This window comes from Hippocampus guttulatus, chromosome 5 (assembly GCF_054856545.1).
Source record: "Hippocampus guttulatus isolate MCC_2025c chromosome 5, RoL_Hgut_1.0, whole genome shotgun sequence".
Classification (NCBI taxonomy): Eukaryota; Metazoa; Chordata; class Actinopteri; order Syngnathiformes; family Syngnathidae; genus Hippocampus; species Hippocampus guttulatus.
In genome coordinates, this window is record NC_141265.1 from 15,939,432 (window position 1) to 15,962,295 (window position 22,864).

Consider the following 22,864-nt stretch of genomic DNA (forward strand, 5'->3'; position numbering starts at 1 on the left):
TGAAGAGTAAGGTGTTTTTAGCCGAAAAAAACCGACCATGTATAGTAAGGCGTTTTTAGATGAAAAAAAAACGACCACGTAAAGAAAGGTGTTTTTAGCCAAAAACAACAACAACCATGTATAGTAAGGCGTTTTTAGCCAAAAACAACAACAACCATGTATCTAGTAAGGTGTTTTTCGCCGAAACCCCCCCAACCATGTCTAGTAATCCGTTTTTAGACAAAAAAAACGACCACGTGTAGAAAGGCGTTTTTAGACCAAAAAAAACGACCATGGATAGTAAGGCATTTTTAGCCGAAAAAAAGGACCATCTATATAGCAAGGCGTTTTTAGCCGAAAAAAACCACCATGTGTAGTAAGGCGTTTTTAGCCGAAAAAACCCCAACAATGTAGAGTAAGGTGTTTTTAGCCGAGAAAAAAAGGACCATAAACAGTAAGGCGTTTTTAGCCGAAAAAAAGGACCATGAATAGTAAGGCGTTTTTAGCCCAAAAAAACGACCACGTAAAGAAAGGTGTTTTTAGCCAAAAACAACAACAACCATGTATAGTAAGGCGTTTTTAGCCAAAAACAACAACAACCATGTATCTAGTAAGGTGTTTTTCGCCGAAACCCCCCCAACCATGTCTAGTAATCCGTTTTTAGACAAAAAAAACGACCACGTGTAGAAAGGCGTTTTTAGACCAAAAAAAACGACCATGGATAGTAAGGCATTTTTAGCCGAAAAAAAGGACCATCTATATAGCAAGGCGTTTTTAGCCGAAAAAAACCACCATGTGTAGTAAGGCGTTTTTAGCCGAAAAAACCCCAACAATGTAGAGTAAGGTGTTTTTAGCCGAGAAAAAAAGGACCATAAACAGTAAGGCGTTTTTAGCCGAAAAAAAGGACCATGAATAGTAAGGCGTTTTTAGCCCAAAAAAACGACCATGTATAGGAGGGCGTTTTAAGCCGGAAAAAAACCGACCATGTAAAGGAAGGCGTTTTTAGCCGAAAAAAACCCGACCATGTATAGGAAGGCGTTTTTAGCCCAAAAAATGACCATGTATAATAAGGCTTTTTTAGACGAAAAAACCCAACCGTGTGCAGTAAGGCGTTTTTAGCCGAACAAAAAGACCATGTGTAGTAGGGTGTTTTTAGCCGGAAAAAAGGACCATAAATAGTAAGGCGTTTTTAGCCGAAAAAAAACGACCATGTACAGGAAGGCGTTTTTAGCCGAAAAAACCCCGACCATGTATAGGAAGGCGTTTTTAGCCGAAAAAAAACGACCATGTATAGTAAAGCGTTTTTAGACGAAAAAAAGGCCATGAATAGTAAGGCGTTTTTAGCCCAAAAAAAAAAGACCATGTATAGTAAGGCGTTTTTAGCCGAAAACCCCCCGACAATGTAGAGTAAGGCGTTTTTAGCCGAAAAAAACGACCATGAATAGTAAGGCGTTTTTAGCCGAAAAAAACGACAATGTAGAGTAAGGCGTTTTTAGCCGAAAAAAGACCATGTATAGTAAGGTGTTTTAACCCAAAGAAACGACCATGTATATATATAGTAAGGCGTTTTTAGCCGAAAAAAACGACCATGAATAGTAAGGCGTTTTTAGCCGAAAAAAACGACAATGTAGAGTAAGGCGTTTTTAGCCGAAAAAAGACCATGTATAGTAAGGTGTTTTAACCCAAAGAAACGACCATGTATATATATAGTAAGGCGTTTTTCGATGAAAATAACGACCATGTATAATAAGGTGTTTTTGGCTGAAAAAAACCAACCGTGTGCAGTAAGGCGTTTTTAGCCGAAAAAAACCCGACCATGTATATATAATAAGGCGTTTTTGGACAAAATAAAATGTTTTTTCAGCCAAAAACACCTTACTATACATGGTCCTTTTTTTTCCAGCTAAAAACGCCTTACTACACACGGTTGTTTTTTTTCGCCTAAAAACACCTTACTGTTCGTGGTCGTTTTTTTCCGGCTAAAAACACCTTACTATACATGTTAGTTTTTTTTCGTTGAAAAACGCCTTATTATACATGGTCTTTTTTTTCCCTCTAAAAACGCATTACTATACAGGGTCGTTTTTTTGGGCTAAAAACGCCTCACTATACATGGTCATTTTTTTCGGCTAAAAGCGCCTTACTATATGTGGTCCTTTTTTTGCCTCAAAACGCTTTACTATACATGGTCGTTTTTTCGGGTAAAAAGACCTGACTATACATGGTCGTTTTTTTCGGCTAAAAATTTCGTCCAAAAACGCCTTACTATACATGGTCGTTTTTTTTCCGGCTAAAAACGCCTTACTGCACACAGTTGTTTTTTTTCGTCTAAAAACGCCTGACTATACATGGTCGTTTTTTTCGTCCAAAAGGCCTTACTATACATGGTCGTTTTTTTTCCGGCTAAAAACGCCTTACTGCACACAGTTGTTTTTTTTCGTCTAAAAACGCCTGACTATACATGGTCGTTTTTTTCGTCCAAAAGGCCTTACTATACATGGTCGTTTTTTTCGGCTAAAGGTTTTGTCCAAAAACGCCTTACTATATACATGGTTGTTTTTTTTCGTCCAAAAATGCCTTACTATACATGGTTGTTTTTTTTCGGGTAAAAATTTCGTCCAAAAATGCCTTAAAATTTCGTCCAAAAATGCCTGACTATACATGGTCGTTTTTTTGGTTAAAAACGCCTTACTTTACACGGTCGTTTTTTTCGACTAAAAACGCCTTACTATACATGGTCGTTTTTTTCGGTTAAAAACGCCTTACTATACATGGTCGTTTTTTTTTGGTCAAAAACGCCTTACTATACATGGTCGTTTTTTTTTGGTCAAAAACGCCTTACTATACATGGCCGTTTTTTTCGGCTAAAAACGCCTTACTATATATACATGGTCGTTTTTTTCGGCTAAAACGCCTTATGATACATGGTCGTTTCTTTCGGCTAAAAATTTTGTCCAAAAATGCCTTACTGTATACCTGTACATGGTCGTTTTTTTCGGCTAAAAATTTCGTCCAAAAATGCCTTACATATACACCTTATATATGGTCGTTTTTTTCATCCAAAAAGGCCTTACTATACATGGTCGTTTTTTTTCGGCTAAAAACTGACTATACAGGGTCGTTTTTTTGGCTAAAAACGCCCTACTATACATGGTCGTTTTTTCCCGGCTAAAAACGCCTTACTATACATGGTCGTTTTTTTGGCTAAAACGCCTTACTATACATGGTCGTTTTTTTCAGCTAAAAACGCCTTACTATACATGGTCGTTTTTTTCGGCTAAAACGCCTTACTATACATGGTCGTTTTTTTCGGCTAAAACGCCTTACGATACATGGTCGTTTTTTTCGGCTAAAAATTTCGTCCAAAAACGCCTTACTATACATGGTCGTTTTTTTTTGGTCAAAAACGCCTTACTATACATGGCCGTTTTTTTCGGCTAAAAACGCCTTACTATATATACATGGTCGTTTTTTTCGGCTAAAACGCCTTATGATACATGGTCGTTTCTTTCGGCTAAAAATTTTGTCCAAAAATGCCTTACTATATACCTGTACATGGTCGTTTTTTTCGGCTAAAAATTTCGTCCAAAAATGCCTTACATATACACCTTATATATGGTCGTTTTTTTCATCCAAAAAGGCCTTACTATACATGGTCGTTTTTTTTCGGCTAAAAACTGACTATACAGGGTCGTTTTTTTGGCTAAAAACGCCCTACTATACATGGTAGTTTTTTTCGGCTAAAAATGCCTTACTATACATGGTCGTTTTTTCGGCTAAAATTTTCGTCCAAAAACGCCTTACTATACATGATCGTTTTTTTCGGGTTAAAAAGCCTTACTATACATGGTCGTTTTTTTCAGCTAAAAACGCCTTACTATACATGGTCGTTTTTTTTCGGCTAAAAATTTCGTCCAAAAACGCCTTACTATACATGGTCGTTTTTTTCGGTCAAAAACGCCTTATTATACATGGTCGTTTTTTTTTTCGGCTAAAAATTTCGTCCAAAAACGCCTTACTATACATGGTCGTTTTTTTCGGTCAAAAACGCTTTATTATACATGGTCGTTTTTTTTCGGCTAAAAACGCCTTACTATACATGGTCGTTTTTTTCGGCTAAAACGCCTTCCTATACATGGTCGTTTTTTTCGGTCAAAAACGCCTTATTATACATGGTCGTTTTTTTCGGCTAAAAATTTCATCCAAAAACGCCTTACTATACATGGTCGTTTTTTCGGCTAAAACGCCTTATTATACATGGTCGTTTTTTTTTTCGGCTAAAAATTTCGTCCAAAAACGCCTTACTATACATGGTCGTTTTTTTTCGGCTAAAAACGCCTTACTATACATGGTCATTTTTTTCGGCTAAAAATTTCGTACAAAAATGCCTTACTATACATGGTCGTTTTTTTCGGCAAAAAAGGCCTTACTATACATGGTCGTTTTTTCCCGGCTAAAAACGCCTTACTATACATGGTCGTTTTTTTCGGCTAAAACGCCTTACTATACATGGTCGTTTTTTTCAGCTAAAAACGCCTTACTATACATGGTCGTTTTTTTTGGTCAAAAACGCCTTACTATACATGGCCGTTTTTTTTCAGCTAAAAACGCCTTACTATACATGGTCGTTTTTTTCGGCTAAAAACGGCTTACTGTACATGGTCGTTTTGTTCGGCTAAAAATTTTGTCCAAAAATGCCTTACTATATACCTGTACATGGTCGTTTTTTTCGGCTAAAAATTTCGTCCAAAAATGCCTTACATATACACCTTATATATATGGTCGTTTTTTTCATCCAAAAAGGCCTTACTATACATGGTCGTTTTTTTTCGGCTAAAAACTGACTATACAGGGTCGTTTTTTTGGCTAAAAACGCCCTACTATACATGGTAGTTTTTTTCGGCTAAAAATGCCTTACTATGCATGGTCATTTTTTTCGGCAAAAAACGCCTCACTATACATGGTCGTTTTTTCCCGCTAAAAATTTCGAACAAAAATGCCTTACTATATATGGTCGTTTTTTTCATCCAAAAAGGCCTTACTATACATGGTAGTTTTTTTCGGCTAAAAGCGCCTTACTATACATGGTCGTTTTTTTTTCCGGCTAAAAACGCCTTACTACACATGGTCGTTTTTTTCGGCTAAAAACGGCTCATCGTTCACTTCAAAGAGCGGCTCTTTGTACCGGCTCGTTCGCGACCGACACATCACTTGTGAAAATGTAGGTGATTGAACAGTCAGAGGTGCTGCCAAAAAGAACCCTTTCTGCACTGAAATACAATGAAATTAATTTTGATTCCGTTTGCTCTAATACAAACCGGATACTTCATACTTGTCCATAAAGTTAATTTAAAACTTAGTACCTATCGTTTCAAATTTAGATTGTACAATTAAGATTCAGTTATTCAATATGATTTAGAGTAAAATATACAAATCCATCCATTATTCGAGCCACTGACCTTCAATTCACGTAATTCAAATTCAGTATAAACTATTTAAAAGTTATTCACGTTTAGTTCTTGGTGGCAAATATTCCGCCCCACAGCGTCACACCTAGTTTAGTTTTGGTTGTAAAGTGTCGCTTATAAATGAAATGTATTATTATTATTATTATTATAAGAAATTTCAGGGGTTATTTTTACTGACCATTCATTGTTCATGACGTGTACAAATGTTTGTTTTCCTAAAACACTGTCAATTCTTGTTTTCTTACAGTTCTTACAGCCGCTGTGAGACCTAACAGCCTAACATCTTGGGCCTCAGACCAGGAAATTGATGTCACAATCAAAAGATGGCTACATCTGGCTCCTGATCGGGATGGTGACAGGAAGGAGAGCATGAGAAGAAAAGAGGACATGGAGAGCGCAACAATTTGATGGACAGAAAAATACCGTTCAAGAGTAAGCTGCATCCCAATTTCGACTTTGTGTTCACTGTTAAATAAAGAAAAGTGCATTTTTCCAGTGTATGTGGAGTTATATGTGAGGTTCACAAATTATGACAATAAACATATTTTTATAACAGTCGTTTTTGAGACTTTTTTTTTAATGTGGGTCAAATATGGCTCATGAAAGATGTGGCTTAGTTGAGGTTGAATTCAGGCTGATATCAGGAACCTGTTCTGGCCCAGCGTCGGGCCGGAGTAGGGCCAGATATGGTTTTACAATGCGGCTCAGATCTGGGCCGAATGCGGCCCACATCATGGATGCCAGACGTGGGCCACTGCAGGACCGTCATTCATTGAGGTATGTGGGCCGAGTGTACGTGCCGTGTCTGCCCCAGAGCTGGGCCAGACCAATTTTGCTGACTGGGTTGTAGACGAGTGGACCGGACGCCTGTTCCTGCTGAACTGAGCCAGTGGTTGCGTAGGACTGATTATCAGCTCAGTAGGCACAGGAGGCCAAGCCCATTTCTTGCTGCCTATCACTTATAGGCTACATTTTATGATGTGATTCATGTCTGGGGGTCCTTCTAGCTGTTACTGGATCATTGCAGTTTGTGAAAGGTGAAGCCAACTCTTTTTAAAGGCCTCAATTATATCCTTGGCTGAATGGTTGCCCAAAAAAAAAGGGAAAAGGTGGGGGTGGGGGGCATAAACCATCCCAACATCATAAACAAAAAAACATCACGCCATAAATCCATCAAATGCTTTTCCACTATCAACGGTTGATGAAGAGAATCCTTTCTGGTCTTGCGCCATTAGGCCGTCATAAATCACCGGGGCTTCTACAGTTTCGACTGTCATATGGCCGTTGCTCTCTTTAACAGCCCGTTGATGGCCATTTGTCTTTTAATAGGCCCTAAATATAGGTGGACTGATGACACGCTCGACACGGACCTCATTCCTAATTCACACATCCGTCCTGGCTGAGATGGATGGCGCCCTCGACTGTGCGCGTCACTCGAATGTGCTATATAAGGACGCCGCATGCATGCCCCTTCATCAGCGCGTGAATTAGTCAGGAGTTGATGGGAAGGCCCTTTCCGGGTCTTACGTCTCTTTCTCCTGTCTCGTGGGCAATGTTCTCCTCAGGTGCAGAACTTAGCCACTGTGAACAAAGAGGAAAGCAATCACTGTTCACCAATCAGCTAAGCTCTGCGCCTGCCCGGAGACGACACACACGCGTGACCTGCGTACATCGCCGACGCCAGCTTCCCTAATCACGGTCAAATCCTCGCACTCTTCTGGATAATCAGAAGTCTTCAGATGGAGACTGTGTCTGAGTGTGGTTACCATGGTAGCCGGCCGGTCGGGTCAGGGCTGTGTGGTAATCCCTGGCAATGTGATTTTCATCATAAGTCACAAATCAGCACGCCAGGAACCCCCACAGCCCAGACAGGAGGCATCACGACACAGTCTTGCGCCTCACTATTTGCCGCTCAAAAATCCAAACTTTCCCCGGTGGATGTGAAACGGACGGGGGGGTTAAAGGTGTAGATCTTTCCTTTCATTGGCCACGCTCTGCTAACCAGGCGATATGCCTCTCATTAAGCGGATCAAGAGGGATTCCAAAGGCATGCGGCGCTCGGAGGGAATGCTGGGATGGGGAGACCACCCGTTTTCCCTTTTTAAGGCTTTGAAGAAGAAGAAAAAAAAAGCCCTGATAGACGGACGGACGTGTTTTCAAAGCTCGCTCTGATCTCAACAAGCAACACTTGAAGAAAAAGAGCCAAGTTGTAAAAACAAAAACAACTCCAAAAAACACTTCATGCAGCCAGGGAGTAGAGTCATCCATCATCTTAATTGGCCAGAGGTCCGGACCACTCGGGTGCACTTTTGTTTTCACAAACTGTAGAGGTTTTTTTTTTTTTTTTTGGGGGTCAGGGGGTCGTACATTATCTCAAACCCTTCGACATAACTGCTACCAAGTCTTGTCACGAGGGGGTTGTCCACAAATGAGCTTTTTGGCCTTGGATGACGACATACAAGAGGTTCTCGGTAAGCGTGGGTAAGTTAACGGTTTCAAGGTATACCGCATTTCCAAAACTGCTCAAACTGACGAGACCTCTGTTGGGAATCGCGGCAAGTTTTGAGGTTCTACACAGCGCGCTGAACTGGTTTAACACAACGTTTTAAGAAACACGTCAGTGGCGTACTGCTTGTCATTTTGCACTGATCATCAGTGGCCTGGGATGGAAAGTACCTGTGTAGAAAAATAAAAGGCGCCCTTCTGCCCTGATGATGGCTACAGAAATGGAGATTTTTGTTATCCCTCAATCCACCTGAGACTTCAAACCCATCGAAACTGTGAGGCAGAAGTGCTAACCGGTATGGCGCCGTGCTGTGCTATTTTATAGGTCATCCTTCCCCTTTACTCAAACAGACCTTCCCCTTTACTCAAACACAACAAAGCACTCCCGTCAACTGGAAAATAGGAGTAGCATCAAAGTTTTTGTACCTGGAACAATTTGGACCTTTGGCACAAACAGTTCCAATGGAGTCCAATCACAATCACAAGCACAAGCAGGTGCTACACTACGTAAGTGACAAAGAAGGAAAAGATGGAGTGACGCATGAAGACAAGCTGGGCAATTACAAATGAGCAAATGTCAAGACTTGATCCTGAGCGATTTATCAGGATACAGCCAGATGCACAAAAAGCTTTTTCACATCCTGGGCAGTGAGCTGTCTGGTCTAGTGTGTGCGTGTGTGTGAGATAAAGGATAAAAGCAGTCTCGTGGTGGTGAGCTACGTGAAATAGGATTTTGAGCTGGAAATCAGTCACTCAGGTTAATGTGGCCCTGTGTTGAAAGCAGCATATCAAGGTCACCCCCACAGAAGCCTTGAATGAAAATATTTTCCCTCGAGCAAAGACATTGACAAATCTTATATATGCTCCACGGACAGAAGTATTGGGACACGTTAGCATGACAGCTACCTGCGGGGAAAATGCCGAAAATAAGTTGCAAAGGGCTTGCTTGACACGGGACGTTTTGCTCAGGAATTCACGAAAAATTGGACACTGTCCATGGGAATGAATGAGAAATAACTGCAAAGCTAGTGTCTGGTCTGATTTGACGAGTAAAATTGTGGCCACACACATACATGTCAGAGGACATTTCGGGGTTAAGGCTATAAAAAAATGACACTTGCTCATCCACTCCGCTCCGATCCGCTTTCTCTTTCCGCGTTCCCAAATTTCTTCGCTCACAAACGCATCCCGGCGGCGCTACCGTGAGTGCATGAGAAAGCCGACTGAAAATATGCACATGCACACACACGCGTGCACAGCGGGATCCGGGAGGAATGTGTCAGCGTAGGTAAGAGACGTGACTCTCGAGTAGAGTGGCAGACTACCTATCGCGAGCGTTAAGGACATTAAAACGTACATGTCAGCACGTCTTCAACATGACGACGCATACCTCCATCAAAACCTTAACGTACAGTATGTACTCTATATCGCATGTGAACTCAATGCGTAAACACATTTTGTGACCTCTGTGACACTTGAAGAATTGCGACAGCGTACCTCAGATTGCCCCCTGTTCTGCGTGCTGCAAAAGTATTTGGACAGTTGTCATCAGAGTCAACAGAAGCATTGACCAAATACTTCTGAACTGGACGTTGTATCAAAAAGTGTCGAGAGGAAGTTTTACGACATCACAGCGGCATTGAAATCAATAGACAGGATGATCGCGTTTACAACATTACAACGGCTATGAAATCAATAGATAGGATGATTTGTGCATCCAGGCGAGTCACGTGAACGTCAGAAGCGACGAAGAGTAAGAACAGACCTCTCTTAGCCGTCAGAGCACCATCTCCTCCACCACCCTGCGTGCCGACTGGTCCATTTCCTCCCCGGCCAACGAGAGGCAGCGACGAGCCAGAGCCTGCTGCTCGGCGTCCTCCTGAACCATCAGCTCGCCGTACAGATACACACCCATAGCCTGTAGGGACACACACACACATACTGATGGTAGAATTGCGTACACCCGTTTCCATGATGTCCGTTGTGTAATGTGTCCTTTACTTGATCGTGAAGCAAGAAGCGCTCCACGTCGCCGTAAGCCTTGACGTGTTTGTGTTTGACCACCAGCTCGCACCAACGATGGCGCACCTGGAAGTCACAAAATAGGGAAAATCCAACCGGGGTTAATAGCAAAACACACATTGAACACATTTTTGCATGTTCCTCTTCATTTGTCAGAGGCTATAAGAAGTCAGGAGCTCCGGGAAAGTTAATCACATCGCACTGGAAGCTGTTATGATACACGCCACACATGATAATTCATATTGTGGGGGCGGCATGGCTCAGTGGTAGAGGTTGGGGGGTTCAATCCCCGGCCAATGTGACCATGTCGAAAGCGTCCTTGAGCAAGATACTGAACCCCTCCACCGAGTTGCTATTGATGCTGCGTCATCAGTAGGTAAATAAGGTAATAGAGTTTGGCGCTTTGAGTACCGAAGATAGAAAAGTGAAAGTCCATTTAGCAAGACTTATCACCTCATTGGGCCCCTTTTTTTTCTAAGTCCCGGTCTCCTTGAAGTCCCAAAAAACAAGTGAGCGAAGGTGCGAGGCAGAGCTCGGTTCCAACGCTTGGCGGGCGGCCACGAAAACACTTTAAATGGAGCTGACGGCTCATCTGTGCTGGCTGAAGGCCCGAGCGCGTATTTTGGCTCCGGTCCTGACCCGCCGCGGTCCACACGTGACGTTGTGCAAGGGAAGGTACGCGCGTGATCTCGTCAAGGTCGGAGCGCAACCTGATTTTTGAAGATGGTCCTCAAGAAGGGAGGAGGGCTTGATTGAATAAACCTGATGCTTGACCACTCGTAAACAACGAGATGGACTTTGGAGGACAAACACTCTGAAGCTCCTTTTCCAAGCGCGCAGTAACGGCTTGCCTCCATTCGGGAACTAAACCCCCGAAAGGTTGCGAAATGAATTAGGCTGCATTTAGGCTACATGCAGTGAAATGACGCGACATTGAGGGGAACGGTCAGCCAAGGCCCTCTAAATGTTGCGTACTGGTCAATATGTCTTATTATTTATGTATTATTGTTGACGTCTGTGTAGAAGCTTGTGGAGTTGCATACATGCAATTTGGTCATCAGTCGGTGTATGTCAGGTGGGTTTTTTTTGTCTTCTATCAGGGTAAACATAGCCCGATCGGGGATCTGTCACTGGAAAATGAAATTGGATTTGGACGTGCTGTGCAGTGATAAGTCGACACATTTCAACCGACACCAAAGGACTGTTGCAGGAAAGAAAAAAAAAAAAAAAACGGGGTTTGTTGAGCGCAAGAACTGAAGCGCCCACCGAACTGATTCCCATAAAACATTTTTAGTGGTTTAGGGGAATTGGGATGGAACGAAAAACTCATTCAATTTTTATGTGGATCTCCCTCTGCTTTTAATAGCAATTTGACCTTGATAGAGGTCAGCGCTCTGACAGGGAAGATGGTTAAACGTAATCATGCTATGCTCGACTTGGGCGCTCATCGCTTTACAACAACCCTGACATGCGGTCAAGGTTAAGAATGGTGCCCGATGAACCAGTTACGCAGTGGACAAAGAAAACGTCGTGCCAAAGGCTCAGTTACCATCGGAGTTTTGACATTTTTTATCTATGGCCTGGAAGTCTGACTTTTCTTGAAGACGCTTCTGACCAAAGTCAACAAAGGCCAGATGATCCTCTCTGAAAGATTTGAGAGGTTTGCATACAAATAGTTATTGTAGTTGCACTGCAGTTGGTTGAGGACAATTCCAGTGTTTTTTTTTCAATATTAAAAAGACATAATAGAAACAATGAAGTTTCGGGGGACTGGAATGGATTTCAACTCATTTCAACAGAGAAAAAGAATTTGGTCTACTCAAGAACAAGTCAACGTAAAACGGTACCGCGAAAGTTGCTCAAGGAAAGCCAAAAGGTCACCTCACAAAACATTTTGTCCTTTGCCGCAAACCTTTGCTTTGTTAGAATTGTAAATTGTTGCTTCCAAGAATAAAGTTGGCGCTCCATTGCCAAGGTAACATGGCGAGCGTGAGAAATCAGCGCGGTGGTGCGAAGGCGTGGGCGGCGAAGACACACGCCGTTTCCCCCGCCGACTGCCGTTTGGAGGCCCGTTGTGCCACCCTGCGTTCAACCCGTCGTCGCGCTCACACCCACCCCCCCTGCCCTCCCCGGCAGCTGTTGCCTTGGCTGGCTTACATTCCGAGGGAAAGCCTTGGGGCACAGCAGCTGCATGGAGTTCATGCTCTCAGTTTTGTTTCTTTCAAATTTGACTCCGTCCTCTCTGAGGCACCGCCTCTTGCTCTGACAGTATAACATTCCTCCATTTATTAGTGACCCCCCCCCCCCCCCCAAACGCCACCCCTCGCAACTGATACTACGCAACTTGCAGTGCAAAGGCTCACGCCACACACCTCCATATCCAGAATGTGCGCCACCATGAACAGTAACATTCAATTGAATGCCTTCATTTTTTTCACTCTCAGTTAAATATTTTTTAAAAAGTCCAGCGGACACCCTGAGTAGGTAAACACGACATGACACATGGTGTCATCAGTCATAGTCAAGTTAATGACACCCAACTCGTGGCACCACCTGTTATTTTTATTTATTTATTTTGCCGCAGAGGGATAAAACTGAATAGCGATTAATTGCTTCTATTACAGTCGGGGGGGGGGGGGGGCACCATTTGAGGAAATGCACTGTTGATACAGTGTGGGGACTAAAAAATTGCTCTTGAAATCTTTTGGGGGCTGTAACAAAAACAAAACTCAACAAATTCTGCAAACGCAGGTGCTATCCTGACTAAAATGCATACGAAAAATCACCCAGTAGCGCCCACTGAAATGATACAAAGAAATAACTCAGCCTCCACCTCTAGCGACATTCATCAATGGGCAACTTGGTGGGATCATCTTTTATGACATGCCGGACAAAAAAACGTCTCACAGAGCCGTGATGTAAATCACAGGTGTCAAAGTCAAGGCCCGGGGGCCAGATCTGGCCCGTCACATCATTTTATGTGGCCCACGAAAGCAAATCAAGCATGTCAAGTTCCATGACGCTTGCTAAAGTCTGAACCAAAATGTTCATATGTAATCCACAATAACAGTCGTTATTCTTGACTTCGGATTTTAAAACTAGTTATTCATCAATTTGTTGTACGCTCTGTATGTAATATGTGGAGGGAATTAAATGTTTATATGGTTTCCCAAAATTCATAACGGCCCTCCAAGGGAAACCGTAACTACAACGTGGCCCGCGACCAAGAGTTTGACACCCCTGATGTAAATGAACAGGAAGTCTGCCATTTTGGTTGACAGACTGGATCTTTTGTTGGCAATTTGTATTCATACTTTATTTTCAGGTTTCCACATCACAGGCTAATTACAGGGTGTCTTCGCTCTTTCCAAGTCGGAAGGCACCATCGTCTCTCTCTCAAACATGTCATCACAGTAGTTAAGTCATGATTGCAGTTAGCATTTGGGTTAATAACACTTTCGGAATACAAAACAATTATAATAAAAAGCACGGCAGTAACCGTAAACCGTAAAATCTTGTTGTGCTGCGTCAACGCATTTTTACGCTGCTGCGCAAAATTGTTCATCATGCGCCATTAGTCAACTTACATTTTAGAAACAGATGCTTTTGATGTAATGGACTGACATGGCCTATGATGCATATTAAGAACAAAAGGACATTTTTAACAAACCCCCCCCCCCACACACACACACACACGCGCGCAAGCTGAACATCACATGGGACGAAAGGAAGCAGGACAAAGTCACGCAGCAGGTCTCCTACATGCGGACACATGCTCCGCTCCCATGCATGCATATGCGCGGTCACTCACAGCGTCCCCGCGGGCAGGCAAATTTGCGGGCATCCGCCCCGATTTCCTTTCGCCCATGGCAACTGAAAGCGATGCTTTGCACGCCACGGTCAACGCTCGCGGACGACTTCACGCGTTTAGCACTAAAACAGATGCTGAGTGAGTGAACTGTTCCAGCACCTTTTCACTTCAAATCAAGCTGCTCTAACAAAAATGAAGAACACCGTGTACCGATGTGTACCACTTTGTGGGCATATGATTATAAAGACATGCTTGCCAGTAGAATCCTTCTCGGTTCTTATTGCAAGTTAATCACTCTGGCTATGTGGTAGTGCTTTCATTTTGGATGTTTATTTTGAGCATGACATAATCAACAACAACCAACAGGCAAAAATAGACAATGAGTACTTAACCTGATTTTTCCCTGCTCAAAACAAGGCCTTTTAAGAATGACATAGCTTCCGTCATTCCTCATTAAATAGAAAACGTGAACACCCGGAATTGATGTAACCAACAATAAGAAGAGAAATGGCGGCCGCTCGTCTGTCCTACTGTGTGACAAAGCAAGCATACACTTCCAAAAAGTAAGACTTGAAGGTAAAATGGTCTTGTATGGAGAAGATGCAGAAGAAGCACACCTAGGATGAATCCATATGGATGATGAACGTACTTCTTCGGATGAGAAATGTGCCTTGAGAAAGGTGTGTGCGTCTGTGTGTGCGCGTCTGTGTGTGTGTGTGTGTTTGTCTAAGTGTTTTTCCATGCACCACCATGAGCATAATGGCCCTGTGTATTTTTAGTACACACTCAAGGTTTTTCCTGGAAACTCTAGAGTACGACTCTCCTCCTGTGTGCCGGGTAGTTTGGGCTAAGCGTCGAGATCCAGCACCCAGGGCCAAATTTTAAGTGGGCCGAGGACAAGTACTAAAAGGCTGAAAAGGCCTTAACGATGCGGTTTAGCTTATTTTCACTCCATGACCCTGGCTGACTTTGAATTGTTGAAATTGGAAGTTTTCCCAAAAGAAATAATGCAAAGTCAATTCATTAGCTGAATAAATAAAGCTCGATTAAGTGCACTGGCTTAACATCGTTAATTGTCATACATGAGAAAAGAGAACTTCACGACTGAGTAATACAACTAAAATAAAGTACAAATAGTCAGGCACATTATGGAGAGGGACAGGAAAGTGTTTTAGAGGGATTGCTGGAATGAATAAGCAGCAACTTTCTTGCGCTTTCTGCTTTTGTCAGTAAGTACCGCTGAAGAAACGTTTGCTTCTCTGTGAAAAGGTTCTGTTGTTTCGCTTTGAGCCTGCTATATTTCTAATAGCATCTGTTCGGTAAAATCAAATACTTTGTGAATGGTACCGCCGTATTGATGGGATTGGAACATTGGTTTGACTTTTTTCGGCGTACTCACCCCACCACCATCCCCCACACCCCCCTTCAAATTGAACACCTTTCAGCCCGTTCTACCAATGACATCGTGTCCCTAATGCTATGACCGGCGGTTGCGGCAGAGAACAAACTGAGACAAGTAAAGCACACATACACAAACATTTTGTTAATAGCGCCATTAAGGAACTTTGTGCAGCACTAAAAAAAAAACAAAAAAAAAAACATGACGTGCATACTTGTGGGATTTTACTCAGTAATGGCAGCCATAAAGAGGAGAGTTGCTATTACGGGGAGAATTTACTACACATTGCTCAGCGGCGTAGAAGCCGGGTCGGGAGGCGAGAGGAGACTTTGCACTCGTTATTCTCAGAGACGGCGCACGCACGCGCGTGTGTGTGTGTGTGTGTGTGTGTGCGTGCGTGCGCGCGTGCTTGTAGCTTACCTCAGCGTCTTGATTGTGCAGGTCGTAGGTGCGAGCCAGAATGCGCATGGTGGATGTGCTAAACTTGGCTTCTTCTAAGAGGAGCTCCAAAAGCAACACAAGCTGCTCTGAGGTCACCTGCGCACAAAAATAAATAAAATAATGATGATAATAATAATAATGCATCACATTAATAGCGTGACCCGCCAAAAAATGAGACCATACTGTGCATAAATGCCACCTCAAGCTCCTCAAGTCATCCGAATTTTGCATATTACATATTTGAAACCCCATTTTCATTTCGCAGCATTTCCCGGAAGTTTCATTTTGCGCGCGGCCGAGAGACAGAACGCATCAATACAAGTCAATTAAAGCGCGCGTTTCGAAGGCAAGAAGCATGGAGATAATAAAAGTGAGCTGAACGCGGTAATGAAATAAATATGCTAAACTGAGCGCATCCTTTGCAACTGGGGGAAGATTAGGAAAAAGAGGCAGAAACGGAGTGTAAAGAGAAGGAATTAAGAAAGCAATAAAGTGTCATATTTTAATAAAGCCGAAGGAGCGAGTCGACTAAATGCTGCTTCTGAAGAGCAAAGGCAGCAGAGAAAAACCTCTTCAGAAAGACAATACGCTTAGACTTCTTTTCTTGTCTGTGTGTGTGTGTGTGTGTGTGTGTGTGTGTTTGATGACAAACATCACAAGGGACACCGACAAGTCAGTGGTGAATTGAAGAGATTATTCCGGCATTGGATGTGGGCTGCGATGGACCACAGTGATTGAGGCTCCTAAAGGGGAGGGGCGGGGCGCTCTCTCAAGTCTCAGAAACACCTTCCCTGTGGGACTGAATGGCTCAGGCCTCTATAGAGGCTCATGTGAAAGTAAGTGTGAGAGAGTGAAGAGCAACTGGGGAGAAGACAGGAAGTGGATGCTCTCGTGCGACATAGTCCGCATCCATCCTTCCAATATCCATCCATTTTCTATCGCAAGTCACAGGGCACATTTACGGTGGAAAAACAACCACTCACACTCACATTTACACATTCAATGAACTTAATTTTATTTTTAAATTACATATGTTTGAATGAGGAGCAAGCCTGGGAAAAAAATGGAGGCAACATGTAACACACCACGCCCGAAGGCCTGAGCCGAGATTCGAACCCAGAGCCTCAGTGATGCAGGTGTGCTGACCACGATCTCACCCGTGATGGGCAAAGAGAACTCCAGAAAGTACAACTCATCCGATCTTCTTCATCTTCAATAATAACGGTTGACAACGAACATTAAGGGTTCTTCAGAGCGTGAACAAGATTGGTGACCCAGTCCTCTCTGTCACATCCCCAGTACTTTGCACACTCCTCCGCATGTCTAGTTGAGTAACGACGTCTGAATTCTTGAGCGCTCCAACTTTCTCTTTGCATTCAAAAAGTGTCACGATGCCCGCTGTGCTCAACCAAAAAAACATCTCGTCTTCTCTTTTTCTTAACATTTTACTGTTCTCATTGCCGACCTCTCTCTTCACAGCAGTTTTCGAAAAAGACACGCCTGGGACTGGGTGACAGGATATCTCGTCCCTCCACTTAGTGTCACTTCAGAATTACGTTTCGCCAAAAGCTGTCATGAGCCTGAGCTACGGAGGCCCAAAAGTATAAAAAAGTTCAGGGCAACACCATGGCAAAAAAGGCGAGGGCCGCAATGACATTAAACTTTGATGTCAAGTAGGGGGCCACAAAATGTCACCGTGGGCCGCAAATGGCCCCCGGGCCGCACTTTCCTTCCTTGATCAATACATCCGCCATCCATGAAAGTATCCATTTATTTGACCCATCGTTTTTTTCATCCATCCATTCCCATTAACGCCTCAACCGACCAAATTCTTTCATTTACCCAACAAATGCCCTCTACGCATCCTCCCAAACACCACAACAGTCCAGGAACCACCCTTACATACTTCCTACCACCCATCTAGCCACCAATCCCCATCAATCTTTCCAACCACCCACCACGCATCCAATCATCGAGCCACCCAGCCCTTCATAATTCAAAAGCAACCATGCGTCGAGCAAACAAGAGCTACCACCCACTCAGCCATCAAATCATCTCCCTTCATCCCTCGATCCAACCACCCATTCCATCCATTTCACTGCCAGGGAACACCCAACCCTAATCCAAGAGCATCGGAATGAAGTGGTAGCTACAGAAATTAGCACACGCACACGCGCACCCACACACACGGACACAGGAGACCATTTAAGGTTAAATGTGACAGCCAATCCTCATCTTCACCTTGCCTCCCTCCCGTCCTCCATATTGTAAAAGAGCGAGTGTTCTCTGAAGTGGAGCCTCCATCTCTGGAGGGTTTATGTGGGGCCCACCCATGATCTCACTCACCCTCTCGCCTTTGAAAAAGTCCAAAGCAATATACAATTGCTCAATCATTCACAGCATAAAGACACACACACACACAGACAACTGCAGCCAACTGTGAGGTCCTGGTGTGCCTCTCAGCACACGTGCTGCTAATCAATAAGTCTGCGCCACTGTCGCCATAACAATTTTGCAGCCGGCGATGGCGCACAAAAACACATGACGTCAGTTATTCTACTGCAAGATACGAGTGTCAGTTCTTCCTTTTCCCTGAACCACCAAAATGAACAAACGTAAACCTTCTAGTAAGCCCCCCCCCCTTTTGTGCGCGATACCTTCACTTAAAACGTTACCTCACATAAGTCTTTCAATTCGCAAATAATGGCGAGGGATTTTTTTACTTTCTCAACTGCAAACAAGGGTGGCATCTCATTAGGTGGAAGGCGTTTATTCAGACAAATTGCATTTTTGGAATAACATCAAAGAGGAACCAAGGCTGCATGGTTGGAACAGATCAGCCATGCGGCTTAGCAGAACATAAACATGGACACGTAGAACACTGTAGAGATCGGATGTCAGGGACGAAATTGTTGTCACGCAATTTTAAGAGCATCTTTCATCAGAAACTCCTTTGCAACGTGCGAGAAGACTCCAAACTGATTTCAACTGATGACACTGCTGAAAGGCTTACATGCTGCTGTTTTAGTTAGCGACGGAGCTCAAATGGACAGCAGCTCACTTTTGAACTTCTTCGCTGCCCTTGATAGCTACATAAACCAAATACCAATTGGGCTGGCAGTGAATAAGGTCATGCTCGTGTGCGAACAGTCGTGCAAAAACAGTTACTACCATTTTTTTTTTTTTTTTTTGCTGTTCCTGATGGGAAATGTGCGGCGTTTGTCTTAAGTGCATATAACCCGCCCCACGACTATCTGTGGAAATAATTACTCCAGCGCAACAGCTCTCGGATTACACCATAACACAAAAGAGACTTTGACATACTTTGCACTCAGACTCGCTCAAACAAATTAATGATTTACTACTCATTAGCATTACTTGCATTGTGTTTGTGAGCGTGCGTGAGACGCAGAGAGAAAGCAATTACGGGGGAAAGGTGAACTCCATTGCGGAATGCTCACTTATTAATGAGAGAGCCAGTCGCATGGCAGACAAGCACTTACCGGCACACGCACTTTCACTGACACAACCGCAACACGAATTGCACCTTTAAAGGAGCATTTCATTCGATACCGTCCGTGGCAATGGCGTCACGCTGTTGGGCACAATGTCGTTTGGAAGACAGTACGCGCCTGGACATGCACACAAACTGCCGGCGCAACCGCCATCGGATACATATCGAGCCAGGTCTTGCAAAGACCTCTGGGAAATCTGCTGTGACTTTTCACACTCCGCAGAACAATGGGGTGGGCGCAGCACTGTTATGACGACAGGTATGAATGTGTGTATCACCCGCTTTTGGAAAAGTCAAAATAACTTATGTGGGCGTTTGGGACCATGGGAATGAGCTCAACCGGTCATGTGATTGCTGCTTCATTGCATGTTTATGGAAGCCAAAATTAAGAAGACCTCTTTAGCCTTCGCATGCAAGCATATACAGTACACACACACACACACACACACACACACACACACACACGCACACGCACACGCACGCACACGCACACGCACAAAGTTAGAAATATACTTCAGAATCTGTCTTGGGTCGCTTTCTGTGACCGTCCAAAGTGATTTAAAGGGGTTGTCCAGAGAAAACATTTCAATCCTAAATCTTTTTCTGGTGCTCGCCAGCAATCCATCAGCATCTCCATGGCAACGGCACCAAGTCGAGCTCTCGTTTGTACAGTAAATAGCAGAGCGAGTCAGTAATGGCTCGACGCTTGGATTGATCGTGAACCTTTCATTTTCTGCGTTGATTCCATCACATCTGTATTCAAAAGGCATATCTGGGCAAGTCGCAGGTGACCCCTGACAAGAGAGATGAACGCGCATCTCTTTCACTACTCATTAATTGCAACTTAAACTGGAGATGATCGTAAGTCAATTACAAAAGCACTTGTGCGACAAAGAGACACCAAAAGCCTGGAGTAAAAAGTCAAGGACTGCTGACTATAAAATTCTATTGTATATAATGACCCCCCCCCCCCCCCCAAAGAAGAGAACGTCATTGGCACCTTTCAAAGGTGCACGGAGGTGTTGCTAATGCTTTCTTTCCTTGCCTGCTAACCCCCAAGGGAGAGCACGCTGCTTGTTCAGTCGGAGCACATTAAAGGGTTTGGCGACGTTGAATAACTGTGACATTATAAAACCAAACTGTGATTTCTGAGAGGCCAATGACTTGCGTCTGTGTGTGTGGGTGGGTGTGTGTGTGTGTGTGATACCATTCAGCCGCTTGGCTGCCTTTTATTTCTGTCTGACCGCAGGCTTGTAAAAAGCCATTCTGGCTCCAGCGGCTAAAGGCCTCAGCGTACGTGTCAGGTACTAAGGTTTCACCCTTTCTCTCCACGCCCCCCCTCCCCCTTCTTCGGCTGCCCCGTGTCTCCATGGCGGTCTGCTCTCCCGCTACAAGCCCGCTTCTCGTCACTCTCCCTGTCAAGCGTGCCATTGTCTGGCCCTGTCTTATTTTACCCTTGATTTAAGGCTGCAAACATTCATCTGCTTTCACTGCTCTGGTGTTCACGGGTCTTGTCGAGAAACGGCGCTTCTGGGCAGCTGCTGGGATTTGGGGCGGGCCATGACAGCGTAAGTGGCATCCCAAACACGCGCACTTTTAATTAGCCCGTAAGTGCTCGATACGGCTGCTCGGAATTTAAATGCGGAACAAAGATGGGGCAGATGGCGGGGAGCAAAAGAGCAAGACGGGAGACTGTAAAGCCAAATGATGGAAAGCAGATAAATGTTGGAAAACGTTTACATTCATCCGAGTCTTTTCTTTTTTTTTTTTTAACTCTTGTGGCGTCCATACCCCAAATAGTCAAGTCATAGTAAAGTTGATTAAATAACTGCATCCCACACTCACATGTTGCCAAGATGTCCCTCTTCTCACTGTAGTGCTTACAGAAGCATGTGTGGGAGAGTTTAATAAAAAAAATGTACAGCAAAGATGGCGGAAAGCTATAAATTTCGTTTTTAAATTTAGCTATAAACACGTTAAGTGGCCAGCGCAAAATCAAATTCCCAGACTGCAGGGATATGATACTGCAATCTTGTGGTTTCACATGGTCAAAAGAAATGTTCGGAGAAAAAAAAAATATATATAAAAAGAGGCTTGCTGACATTGTAGAATTTGCAAACCAGTTTTCTGGTAATGGCATTGGAGATTGTGAAATGTTATCAGCGAGTGGCCTGCTAGCCATTGGACCCGCGCTATCATCTCCTCCGGCGATGTTTACACCTGCTTCCGCTGCAGCACAGTGATGATATCACAGATAATTCCGGTCACAGACTGATGACTCCGCCGATGACCTACAGTCGCCGTAATCTGATCGTTACGGGCGTTTGACCTGCTTTTCATTTGAAAAGCGCTTCAACGACTGCTAGCGGAGGAGCGGGTTCGGCCCCCCGCGTTTGTGTGTTCAAGACGCAAAGACACGCGGAGAACCCTGCGGCAAAGACAACGGCAAGGCGCGATCAATGTTGCATTGATGCGCTGTCTGACTCGGGAATGTTTGTCGCCATAAATATCAAAATCACGGAAGGGAAATCATTCAAAACACAAACAGACATGCCAATCAACAGGCCCCATTTGGAAAACAAAGCACGTTTCATTTCATCACGCACCCGACACGCTAAATGGTTTGTTTCGCCGATCCAGCTGGGAAACGTGGCTGGACAAAAAGCTTGCTTGCGGGTGACACATCCATTAGCTGGCAATCAGATCACAACATGTAGAAGAATAAATTACCGCTACATGCCTCTAGCGTGACAAGAAGCAAGCGTCGTCATTTGTTGTCCAGTTGTGAAAAACAAACGACAGTTCTAGTAATGCCCGACAAATTTGTGCTTGACTAATAATTGACCTATTTACACGATGACATGATATATCTGGACGGAGAGGCAAGCTTAGCTCCGTTTAGCTTGGGTCGGTGAAGGAATGTCACGAGAGTCTTCGACACAAATGACGGTACGGTACAGCACATGCGCACTTCTGGTGTGTTTTTGGGAAGCCATTTCTTGAAAGGGTGACTTTGCGAGATGAGTTTGAAATGATATTAAAGTGTTTTGGGGTCATAGTTTGTGGGATATTTCCAGTTGAAACTATGAATGTAAAAAATGTGTTTTAAAGCTGTATATTATTTGTAAATGGTCATTAGAAAATAAATGCAAGATAATAGAATACTGGTCAACGGCAAATTTTAATCAGAGATGGCTGTGTGTCCCTTAAAGTATTTTTGATGCTGATTTGAAAAAATGGTTTTTACTTTTTGTCCAGCACATCGCGTTTTGGAGATATTTTCTGTTTCTGTTTATAAGTTTGACCGATAAAAACTTGCGCAGTACAGATTCTAGCATGTTATGGAATAAATGATGATTACCGGTAATAAATATTACGAGATAGATGACATTTGATTATGGTTCTTTTTATTATTAACAATAATAATAATAATAATAATAATGACAATACCTAACATGCTAGAGAAAAAACAAGGGCGGATACAGACTCAGCGCAGAAAGACCAGCTACATCCCTACATGACCATAATAATCTTTACTCCAAAGTGGGGAAATTTGCTGTATGTTATGACTATTACTATTTATTGTAAACATTTTTAGGAGGGCGTCAATTACGGAGGTAATTTTCTTACTGAAAACGACTAATTTCCGACAATGTTGTTTTCAAAATTCCGAATTGTCCCCTTTATGTCCTTATAAGGTCATTGATGGGTCTTTGCACCCGCAG

At 43.5% G+C, this 22,864-nt stretch overlaps 2 protein-coding genes across 4 annotated transcripts in view; one reads left to right on the forward strand and one right to left on the reverse strand.

The window, feature by feature from the left end:
* fancc (FA complementation group C) overlaps nucleotides 1-6,004 on the forward strand; it is a 32,588-nt gene extending 26,584 nt beyond the window's left edge. For both annotated transcript variants that reach the window (XM_086110876.1, XM_086110877.1), the window contains exon 17: nucleotides 5,695-6,004. The gene's annotated coding sequence lies outside the window, so the exon portion shown is untranslated. The remainder of the gene's footprint in view (nucleotides 1-5,694) is intronic.
* Nucleotides 1-22,864, reverse strand: part of aopep (aminopeptidase O (putative)) — a 78,056-nt gene that overhangs the window by 2,434 nt on the left and 52,758 nt on the right. For both annotated transcript variants that reach the window (XM_086110873.1, XM_086110872.1), the window contains 3 exons: nucleotides 15,605-15,721; nucleotides 9,954-10,040; nucleotides 9,718-9,870 (listed from right to left, as the gene is read on the reverse strand). In XM_086110873.1, the coding sequence (XP_085966999.1) occupies nucleotides 9,730-9,870; nucleotides 9,954-10,040; nucleotides 15,605-15,721 (345 nt within the window). In that variant the 3' untranslated portion in view covers nucleotides 9,718-9,729. The remainder of the gene's footprint in view (nucleotides 1-9,717; nucleotides 9,871-9,953; nucleotides 10,041-15,604; nucleotides 15,722-22,864) is intronic.